The sequence below is a fragment of the Salvia miltiorrhiza genome, chromosome 4 (genome assembly GCF_028751815.1).
Source record: "Salvia miltiorrhiza cultivar Shanhuang (shh) chromosome 4, IMPLAD_Smil_shh, whole genome shotgun sequence".
Classification (NCBI taxonomy): domain Eukaryota; kingdom Viridiplantae; phylum Streptophyta; class Magnoliopsida; order Lamiales; family Lamiaceae; genus Salvia; species Salvia miltiorrhiza.
The window spans coordinates 38,777,440-38,789,492 of NC_080390.1; the positions used below are offsets into that span (position 1 = coordinate 38,777,440).

At 35.5% G+C, this 12,053-nt stretch overlaps 1 protein-coding gene across 1 annotated transcript; it reads left to right on the forward strand.

Annotated features, from left to right (window-relative positions):
* Nucleotides 1-7,398: 7,398 nt before the first annotated feature.
* Nucleotides 7,399-8,972, forward strand: LOC131023414 (uncharacterized). Its single transcript, XM_057952955.1, has 3 exons — nucleotides 7,399-7,441; nucleotides 7,722-7,844; nucleotides 8,419-8,972. Exons 1-3 carry the CDS (start codon nucleotides 7,399-7,401, stop codon nucleotides 8,970-8,972), a joined length of 720 nt encoding a protein of 239 aa, XP_057808938.1.
* The last annotated feature ends 3,081 nt before the right edge of the window (nucleotides 8,973-12,053 follow it).

Here is a 12,053-nt window from a genome sequence, read left to right on the forward strand (position 1 = left end):
AAGATTTTCGATCACAATCGATTAATTTCTGATTCAGTTCAAGATAACATAACTGATCAGCTGACTTGCCGCTATAAAATAAAGAATCTTAAAATTAAGTTGATTCAGATACTTATCAGGTTCGTCGGTGGAAAGTGAATTCACATAGATTCACAATTTTACAAAAAAGTAAAATATAAAAAATAAGAAGATAAAGAAAAAAATTATAAATAAATCTTTAATTTTATTTAATAAAATAATTATCACATAATTTTAAAATTAATTTAAACTCATTTCAAATTAAAAGATAGTATATTTTTAATAAATTATAGATTATAAATTATAAATTTCCGCACCAAGAAAAATTCCAACGTACGTGATCCCGACTTTATAGTATAATGTAAAGTGGACAATTTAATTTTATTGAAATACAGGGAGACATGATGGTCCAATTGAAAAGGGTGGCCCAAGTTGCGAGAATCATAATTATGGATGCAAACAAAAGAGTTGGAAGAAGACAAGCACACGAAAAGGAAAATATAGATTTGCATGAAATTTAGATGGTGTTCGGCTGAATTTACCAGTTTTTTTCAGGATATATTAGTAATTGTTTAGAAGTTCATAATTTTTTTTAAGGTAAGAATTTTTTACTTTATCTTTTCGGAAACGTCTACAAAAGAATTTTTTATTTATTTTTAAATTATATTCCACCACTTATACATATTGCATTCAATCTTATTTTTCATATTTTCACTACTTCTAATACTAATTAAAACATCTTTTTACCATTCTCAATACACTCAATAACTTTTTCTCTACTTTTAATATATCTAATAATTTTTTCTTAGAATCAGTGTCACTTCCTCTTAGGAAGTTCTTTTATGGACGGAGGGAGTATATGATAAAATAAGCTTCTAAATAGTTTATAAACTCTAAAAATAAGATTCAAAAGTTTATGAGCTCCCAAAAAATTAATTTTTTCATAATCTTATATGCAACAATCATTTTACAAATATTATTCAACTATAATTTATTATTTTCATCATATATATTATTTTAAGTTCATTTATCTTTAATCTTTTCTTGCTAATAAACATCTTCTCTCTAATTTATAATAAGTTTAATTATCCAAACACTCTGACAACTTATAAGATTTTGATAAACTACATTTTATAAGTTCTTGAAACATCGTATGAACTGTTAAAGCTTATAAATTATTTAAAATAAACATAGCCAAACACCCTCTAATATATGCATATAGTCAAAGTCCAAATTATGAATATTATTTAATGGCATTAATATTGAGTGATATTGACACAGTCTGAAGATTGAAGAATTATTTAGATACTTGAAGAATTATTTAGATACTATAAAGATACAAAATAGTAATGTACATGTAGGGTCTTTAAGCATCCACACCACCAATTCTTGTCTACCACCAATCTATTGCATCTAACTTTTTCAATGTTCTGTCGATGTTTGAGAATATCTCACCGTTATGAAGATTTTTAAGACATCTAAGATTTTTAAGACTGCAATTGATTAAAAATATTTTTCGATTCAGCTCTCATTATAGTTGGCCTAATTGGTGGGATGGCAATCCTATAACTTTTTTTTTTTTTTTGTGAGTTGAATAAAATACCATAGGTCCGAATTATATGAATATATTTTAAGTTAAGGTACCTTATGCATTTCATCGGTATCTAAAAAGATTTGGGCAATATTTTGGAGGAAATTAGAGAACTTGCTGCTGAGGTTGGGGTTGGATTCGGCTTGGATCGGAACCCAAGTATTGCATTTGTATCGTGTTGCTCTTCCTGTTCCACTGGTCCTTTGCCAGACTGTTGACTGCTATCTCTTCTGTTTCTTAATGCAAGTTTTGTGATTGGTTACAAAAGAAATATACGTGAAGTATTGTTATTAACATTTGCAACTAAGAGTACGTTTACTTTGATGGAAAAGGAGAAAAAAAATATATATATTTTCACCTATTTTCCATCATTTTTACATGTTTACTATGATGGAAAATTTTCTTCGTGCACGGTGGAATATTTGCTCAGGCAGCCTTTTCACTCATTTTTTCTCCAATGTTGAATAATATTATCGTAAGGTAGGAGTGTGAAAATATTTTTGAATATTTTCTCATTTTTTTGTCTTTAGTAAACATATGATAAAAAAAGAGTAAAATATAATATTTTCTTGTATTTTTTATTCATCATTTTCTAATAAAATTTTTACAATCATAGTAAACGCACGCTAATAACATTTGTTTCTTCATTTATCAGTTTTGAAACGAGAAGAACAGCTAGGAGAAGATTAGCTATATAGGCTCTCAACAAATCAAGTACTTCTGGATCGAATCGTATAAATTGATGTTAGAATTTGAAGCATATGAGCTTCTGTTATGAAAAGAGAAGACTATCAAAGGTCTCTTAAGTTGAATCAGTACCGAGGATATATAAATGGTTTCGTTCTGATATTTTATAAAAGGGTTAGGTCCCATGCTAATCTCGAAATAGTATGTAGCATTAAATTTGAACTATTTATAATGTATATATAGACTACAGCACATGACATCACATATTTTATTTATTTTATTCTTTCAATTGAAGGGTAGAATTGGAAATTACACAATTCCTACCATTAGCCTAATTTTTCAAAAATAGCAATTTTTTATTGGATGAGATCCGGTGCCTCATAATTATATGTAGATATGCCACTATGTTTCATTTTTATAATTATAAATACTATGAATTATACTCATCTTTTATTTCAAAAATATAAAATTTTAAAAAATTATATACCATAACTTTTAGGGTGTGTTTGCTTTTTATCCCTCTAAATGGAGGGATAACAAAAATTTAAACCTTTAAATGTCTTCTTTCTTATCCCACATGTTACACAAAAGAGAAGTTCACCATTTTTCCTTCCTTATTTTCACTTCAAGGAGGGATAATATTATCACACCAAAATGGAGGATAATATTATCTCTCCTTGAAGTGAAAATAAAGAAGAAAAATGGTGAACTTCTCTTTTGTATAACCAATATAAACCCTATCAAAGACGAAATAATATTATAGTAATATATGTGTGTGTTCGCTTAGAGCATCAACAACCGTGCACCCATTCCAGCAATGGATTTAATTTTATTTTTGATATAGTTTTATTCTAATTTCAATTTTAAATTTACAATACTTGATAAATTAAAATTTCACTGAATTCAAATTTAAATCCTACATTGATTGAATTAAAGTTGCAATACAAGAAATTAAAATCCTAAATTACTTAAATTAAAACAAACATAAAATAAAAAATCCTAAAAATCTAGCGTATTTTTTTAAAATTTGCATCCACCAATTTTGCTAATTTTTTTAAAATTTGTTTTTAAAAATTTGCTATTTTTTTCAATTTTAATTTTTTTTTTTCAATTTTGCTATTTTTTTATTTTATTTCTTGCTTGAAAAGGGGCGCGTGTTGCCACCGCCCCTCCTTTGCACTCGGTGCGGCCGCTTGCTCCACCTCCATTGCACCCGGGTGCGGCAACGGTGGCGGGTGCGATAGGCCGGGTTCGATCCCGCCATTGTACCCGCCGTTGTTGATGCTCTTAGCGGTATGTGGTTAATACTCAAGGCTTGAGATCTTGGATTAATCAAATTTACCGTTGTGCAATTTTTAATTTTTTTTATTTATTTGTGTATATGTTTTCCAAAACTAATCTCTTCCCGATAACTTATTAGTTCCCTAGTTTCGGTGAACAGATCAATTATGTTATGTGGATTTAAATAGAGTTCCAACTCTGAATTGCAACATCTAAATTTCTAGGTTTCATGCAGTATTGAATGTGGTTAGAGTTTTAATTCAAACAAAAAATCTAAAAGTTAAAAATTTATGTATTGTTTAATCAATTAAATAGTATTGCTTAAAAATGAAAATTTAGATATTCTTATTGTATTTGTAGACAAGTCATGACCCTATAGTAATTGAAGAATTGTGCGTGTATGTTGTGTTTGCAATAAAAACTCTCTTTTCCATTTTATTTTGTTAATTTACTTTTGGTGTATCATTCCATACATGGCACGGAGGTAATATTAGTGTGATATAGTAACAATAACACAATCAAAATCTACCGCTTCCTATAATTAATAACTACTATCAAAGTAGAAACTTCCTCCAAATACTACCTTATAAACATTTGGAGGATGTCTCTAAAATATACTCCATTCGTCTCACTCTAGTAGACTCACTTTTTTTGGGTATAGAGATTAAAAAATTTACTTTTTAGGAGAAAAGTGGTGTGATCCACATTAATTAAATACATATTCTTTACTCAAAATGAAAAATGAGTCTATTCTAACGGGATGTCTCAAAAAGGGAAATGAGCCTCTAAGTACACGTCCTCGAGGGCAGCATTCATGGCAATCATCACTAGTTTCTCCCGAGGAGGGCATAGTATGGCTTTGTTCTTGGTGTTGTTTCATAGATGTCGAGTGCCGCTTTTCCCCGTCCGAGAATCTCCATTTTCTAAGTGGGCGCGCTTATTAGAGTGGGACGGAGGGAGTACTAGTAAGCTTTCTTCGGTACTGAACTACTGTATATAGAGAGAAAGAGACATAAAAGACAATTTATCCGACAAATTCTCAAGGCAGAATCTTTCAGAAGATTGTGATGCAAATTTATGTCAGATTAAGGCAAAAGAAACAGACACTATTATTTAAGAAAATCTGCTTAATTAACCTGAACTGCAGATTAATAGTGTGTTGACGCGAGGAGAATATACAATTAATGTACAGAAATTGTATTAACGGAATTGTAGTTACATTGGGAGAAGAGGATTGAAGGGGCAACGCATGTGATGTAGAGAGAATAAAAGCAGTTTGGATAAGAGGAAAGGAATGTGGTCACTATTTGTCCACTACAGGTGAAAGAGGAGATGTTCATTATTTATTACTTACTATTTTATTGGACTGGACTGAATCAGTCAATAACAAGTAATAACCTCGTTCACTTGTAGTTGTAGTATTCCATTTCTTGGAAACTATTATTAATGTGCATGTAATTTAAGTATAAAGTGAATTTTTTAAAATAAATTTGAAAAAATAGTAGTACGTAGTAACTTTTTTTTAAAGTATTTTGTCAAATTAAGTAAAAGAAAAAAATGTAGAGTATAATTTTGTGTTGCATATTGTATAATTTTTTAGTTACATTGAAGGTGTTTATCATGTATTGAGTGTTTCAAATGAAATACTATGAAAACATTTGTTCCTAATTTCCCTCACTAGGGGTAATTATATGTGGCCATAATTATGATTGTCATAATACTCTTAATATTATGAGTCAATTTTTAAGATAGTTATATTGGACAATGAAACTTAATATTTGGCCATCCATCTTAAAAACATAAATAAATTTTGGTCATTTTTAATAATTTTGAACTGTATTGCCCTTAATTTGGGCGGATCGGATCGGTTTGGACGCGCGGGTTCGGGTGGTACTTTTGGCACTAATGTAACGATATTATAATTTATGCCAAAAGTATCAATTGTTAGGTCCGGGGGGTCTCGAATAGGTGTATGGGGGGGGGGAGTACACCTATAGGCTATTTTTGACTATCTACCAACCTCAATCAGAGGGATCTCAGTCAGAGATAGAAAAGAAACTTTACATGCAAACCAGACACCTGTTTAACCGAAATTAGTTTTGACCAACAGGGTTGACGACTGATACTGAAAGCTCTTCAGTAAAGAGTTATCAGTTAAGTCACTAGAACTTAACTGATCCACGTACGGGCTTCAGTCGTGTTTGCAACGATAGAGATGATATCTCTCTTACTTACTATCAGAGGATAGTTCAGTCAGATTGATATCACACGCAGCGGAAATTAAACTTAGTTTCGAATAGCCTCGGTGGAGCAGATAGTTGGATTAGGGTTTCTCTTGCTGTTAGTCAGTGTTCAGTTTTATCAATTGAAATAACACAGTTATGAAAGTAAAACTGAAAGCTGTAAATAACACAGAGACTTTTACGTGGTTCGGAAAAACTCTTTCCTACATCCACGGCTGGTTGATCAAACCAACAATCCACTCCGCAAGTGCTTGCCTGGTGCACTGCAAACCGTAAACTGAAGATAAACTCTCTTCAGCACCTACACACCTCGCGTAGGGTTTCCCCACCTACACACCTCGCGTAGGATTTCAGCACCTACACAACTCGCGTAGGGTTTCCCCACCTACACACCTCGCGTAGGATTTCAGCACCTACACAACTCGCGTAGGGTTTCCCTGCTAAGCACACCTCGTGCTCAGACTTCCCTTTCAGAGTTCAGAGTACCTTCCTGAATCTCCGAGTCACTCAAACACTCTTATGGGGGAGAGGTTTAAACGAGTGCCAACTATACTTACAAAGAACAAGTTCTTTGAAGCAAGTTTGACCTTTGGCTTCTGGGTACACAGAATATATGCCTAGGGTCTAAGAGAATGTATGTAATCAGCAGTGACTGATTTTGGCTTTGGAATTCTCTTCTTCGATTCAAGCTTTGAGCGGTTAAGCTTTAGGCTGAGTAGCTATTTCGGCAGAGCTTCAGCTTATGTCGTTGAATCGGTGAAGATTGAAGTGATCCTCGAGCGCTATTTGTAGGAGAACTCTTGAATAGATCCGTTGGCGTAAATCGTCCTCAAGATTTCTTCCGTTGGAGAGCAATTCGAATTTTGGGCTGAGGCTTCAATCTTCGAGGTTCCTTGTCTGTGTGGAAACGGCTCTCTTTGAAGGACAGGAGATGTGACATCTCTGAAAAGTAGCCACCAGATAGGAATGACCTCTGCAGAGATAAGATATTGAGATATCTCTGCATTTAATGCGGCTGTACTTGAGCGTACGTGGCTTCCACTGAACGTTGGAAGATCAGTCCTAGGAGGAATGTTCAACTGATACTTGACTTTAGTATCAGTCTATGGCGCGCATTAAATAATCAGTCTTCAACTGATTCTTGAACTGACACTACAGTTGGTAACTCCAGTCTTCAGTCTTCAGTCTTCGTTCTTCAGTCTTCGACACCGCAACTAAACTAGAAACGAACTCTAACACTTGAGTTCAAAACGATTCTAGTCTATTACATTTAAGTCCTATGAGTTTTGGTATCATCAAAACAAGGGTTAGGATATTCCACAAGGTTCCCAACATCAATATAACGCAAAACAAAAATAGTACTAAGTAATTTGGTACTTTGACACTAATGTTATAATTTGTGCCAAAAGTACAAAAATACTTAGAACAAATGAGAATATTAGTGCCAAAAGTACAAACATAAAAAAATGGGGGGAGGGGGGGTTAAGGTGCAGATCCACCTTTGAAATAGAGACACCTAGAGCGTTTACCCCCTCATTTTCGACCTTGGCCCAAACACCCCTTCATAGTCCATAAAAAATGGTGCAATTTAACTCAGCCCAAAGACGGCCGTTAAGCGTCCGTTTTTTTTTTTTTTTTTTTTTTTTCCGCCGCCCAGTGAACCTCAACCCCCTCCCCACCGGCCGTCCCTTCCTGTTTCGACCATCGCACACCACAACTCCAACCACCACCACGGCACACCAATATCCTCTCACCTCCTCCGCAACGCCCCTCCGCTCCTCTTCCACCCTCCAATTTCCTATTAAATATAACATGCAATAATTTTGTTATAGTTCTAATTATAACTCACCTACTGTTTAGATTCTCATCACGTATTTGTGTGTCAATTGAAGGTTGAGTAGAATTTGCTGAAAAAGTGTCGAGAGAATGGGACAGATTTGGGTCGAATTTCACGGCAGAGGGGCAGACGGTGGAGCTGCCGGAATCAGTGGTGCCGGAGGCATACCGGGAGTGGGAGTTCAAAGTATTCGACTAAGGATGACAATCGAGTACGACGGGCATAGATAGTGGCTATCCATATCCATACCCGCGAACTAAATGGATAGTGGATTTTAACTACTAAACTATTCGTGAATATCAAATGCTATCCAAATCCGCCACCCGCGGATACCCGCTACCCGTCGGGTATTCGTCAACCCACTATCTGTCGGATACCCACCACCCGCTATCCACCGGATACCCGCGAAACATAATTTAAATATAAATTAATAACAAATTTAACATAAAAAAAAGAAATTCACCACAAATCACATAGTTCAAATCCACATTTTGCATCGATGTTCAAATTCACAAATCATAGTTCAAATCCACATTCATATTTTAAGAATATTTTGTGGGTATTTTACGACGGGTATTTTCGCGGGTAAATGGATTTCGCGGGTATGGATAGTAAGTATCCAAACTCATACACACGAACTAAATGGATAGTGGATTGTAACCACGAAGCTATCCGTGGATATCAAATGCTTCTCAAACCCGCACCTATTAGGGTCGGGTAATCGCGGATATCCGTTACCCGCGGGTAAATTGTCATCCCTATATTCGACTGGCAAACACAGTGCCCCACCCTCGCTGAAACCCTAGGCAACTCCCCCTCTCTCACGTATAGATCCATCAAGCTCTTCCCCACCGTCGGATGCGAAACCGATGCCGCCACTGTCTACACCTCCGATGAGAGAAATATCTTTGATGCCTCCGCCTTCACATATGCTTCCACCGGATGTTACGTAGCGGAACAAAGGATCGATTCCGTATCCAAATCGGTGGAGCTAGAGCACTGCCTGATTGATCCGACTAACAAAAAGTCGAGGGTGAGGGTGATTCAGGTGCTCAATTTGCAGGAATTTGAGCTGAAATTGGTTCGGATCAAGGTGTTTGTAGAGCAATGGTACGCCCCCTTCCAGAACGACGATCAGCTCAGAACAGGAAGGGACAACCGGGGGAGGGTTCATTGGGCGGTAGGAAAAAAAACCCTGTGGGATGGGTTAAATTACACCATTTTTATGGACTATGAGGAGGTGTTTGGGTCAAGGTCGAGAATGTGGGGTAAACGCTCTAGGGGTCTCTACTTGAGGGGTGAATCTGCACCTTAACCCTAAAAAAATCCAAGTAATTTGATACTTTTGGTACAAATGACAATATTAGTGCTAAAAGTACCAAATTACTTGGTATTTTTTTGTTCTAAAGTAATTTGACACTTTTGGCACAAATTATAACATTAGTGCCAAAAGTACCACCCAAACCCGCACCCAACCCGATCCGGTCCCCCCAAATTAAGAGCAATACAGTCTGAAATTATAAAAAATGGCTAAAATTTATGTTTTTAAGATGGAGGACCAAATATTCAATTTCAATCCCCGATATGGCTATATGAGTGCATATTCTAATATTATATAAAAAAATAATTATGTCTAAAATGCCTCTAAAGTATTTTAAATATATTATTTCTTCCTTAATTATCAATTATTCTTCATTCCATAATTATAGCACAATTTTACACAATATTTTATGAGATTAAAACTAAGCAATAACACGCGCGCGCTCACACACGCATATATATATATATATATATATATATATATATATATATATATATAGGGTCGCATTTTACAAGAAAATGAGCTTAAGCAAGAAATTAAGAAATATTGAACATGTCAATAATGCGGTTGAACATACCAATAATTTATTGAACGTTTGGGGATTTTTGGGTTTGAAACCTGGATACGTTCAACACAATTACTGATATGTTCATCCAAAATCTGGATGCGAAATTTAATCTTAATTATTGACCGCTCGATGGATTATGATCAATGACTGAGATTGTTTTTCTTTTCTTTGCAAACATTTATTTCGCTATTGAACTTCCTCCTATATATAGGGAGTGAATGATCCACCCCCTTATAATAGTATATAATACCTAGCGGTATGACCACACAATGGGCCACGTGGCGCACTAGGAGCGCGCCACATGGCAGCAGCCTCCCAAGACTTTCCAAAGCTTCCAAGGCAAAAAAACACGGAGGAGTAAAATAGTCATTTTAAAAAATATAAAAAAAAATATACTTCCTCCGTCTCACAAAAACATGAACGTTTTTCCATTTTGGGGTGTCTCACAAAAACATGAACCTTTCCATTTTAGTACATCATGGCCCACCACTATTTTTCCTTAATTAATTCATTACTCTCACAACACCTTTTAAAGTGGGACCAATTTTCCACTTACTTTAACTCTCAACTAACATTTCTTAAAACTCGTGCATTTCTCTTTGTTCATGTTTTTGTGAGACGGAGGGAGCTCCGTCTCACAAAAACATGAACGTTTTTCCATTTTGGGGTGTCTCACAAAAACATGAACCTTTCCATTTTAGTACATCATGGCCCACCACTACTTTTCCTTAATTAATTCATTACTCTCACAACACCTTTTAAAGTGGGACCGATTTTCCACTTATTTTAACTCTCAACTAACATTTCTTAAAACCCGTGCATTTCTCTTTGTTCATGTTTTTGTGAGACGGAGGGAGCTCCGTCTCACAAAAACATGAACGTTTTTCCATTTTGGGTGTCTCACAAAAACATGAACCTTTCCAAACATCATGGCCCACCACAACTTTTCCTTAATTAATTCATTACTCTCACAAAACCTTTTAAAGTGGGACCCATTTTCCACTTACTTTAACTCTCAACTAACATTTCTTAAAACACGTGCATTTCACTTTGTTCATATTTTTGTGAGACGGAGGGAGTATTTATTTATTTATTTTACCGAAAATTCATTTTTTTTCTCGCGACTGTCGTCAAAATTATGCATATAATTGAAAACTAATATGCATAACGTTAACACAAATATGCATGATGTTAGATAGAAATATGCATGAGAAAGTATTAGTATGTGACCCATCTGGAAAAGTATGATCCGTCAAATTACCAGCGGCGAGCGCTACCTAATGGTGTCGCATAGTATTATGCATATAGTTAAACACGAATATGCATAAGTGATGAGGAGTAATATGTGCAGAGCAGAGAAATTATGTAAGCCAGAGAAACGGGCTTTCGCAGAGAAGTCAGAGGGATGGACTTTATCAGAGGAACGACCTACACCAGAGAAGCCGCTCTCGCCAGAGGAACGGTCTTCGCAAGAGGAATCACCAGAAACGCGGTAGAATCTCCCGCGTGAGGATAATTTTACTATTATGCCCTTATCCACGCAAGGCGCATGCTCCAGTGATGAATTTACCATTTTACCCTTTACGTGTAATCTATAAATAGCTACCTAAGTGCACTTTGTAATCTTACGTTATTCTTACTCTTAATACTACAGCAGTTTTCTCTCGAGCTCTCAATCTTACTTTTCTCTCCCGATCTTCAAGCAACACTAGGTATAATTCATAGTTTTACAATATTTCACCGATAAAATCCATAGCCATTCAATCGTACTTCACCATCTGGCGCCGTCTGTGGGAAAAAAGGGCTAGGACGTGAGTTTTGTTCGCCGGCGCATGCAGATCCGTAATTACAGTCGGATTTGCGTGCGCAGGCCTCGATCGAGCTACTAATCTGGTTACCCACGTGAATTTGAGTCCATAATCGTGTTTTCTAGGCTGATCTACCTGTGAACCTTTGAGATCTGCATTTTTCATGTTTTCCTTGCATGTACATGATGGGAAGGTGGTGGGGATTGAAGATCGGGTGTTAATTTATGACTACTTCACGCATGATCGGGATAATTGTGTGTGGTCGCAGTGTTCTTTCGCATAATTTGTGTTTTCCTTACGAATCTAATGTATTACACTAGTGATTTGTTGGTTGACGCTCTGTTTTTGCGTTCCTGGGTTTTTTGTCGTTGATTTACGGTTATTTTACGTATAATCGTGATAATTATGGGTCGTGATTTTCGTGTTTCTCGGATAATCTTTATTTTCTACCGTACCTAACGTGTTTCGCTAACAAGTCTCTTGGTTGTTGCTCTGTTTATATCTGTCTTCAGATTTCTTAATTTGGTTATCTTGATAGTCTGTTTCTTCTGCTGGATCCTAATATGAATTCCAAGGGGAAATCTTTGTCGTTTGTACTCCGTTAATTCAGTCTATGCCCTGGGTTTATTTCCCAGTGTATAGAGATATTTTGAGGGGAAATTTATAACGGCTTTTACGCCGGTGCTCTGGATTTCTTAT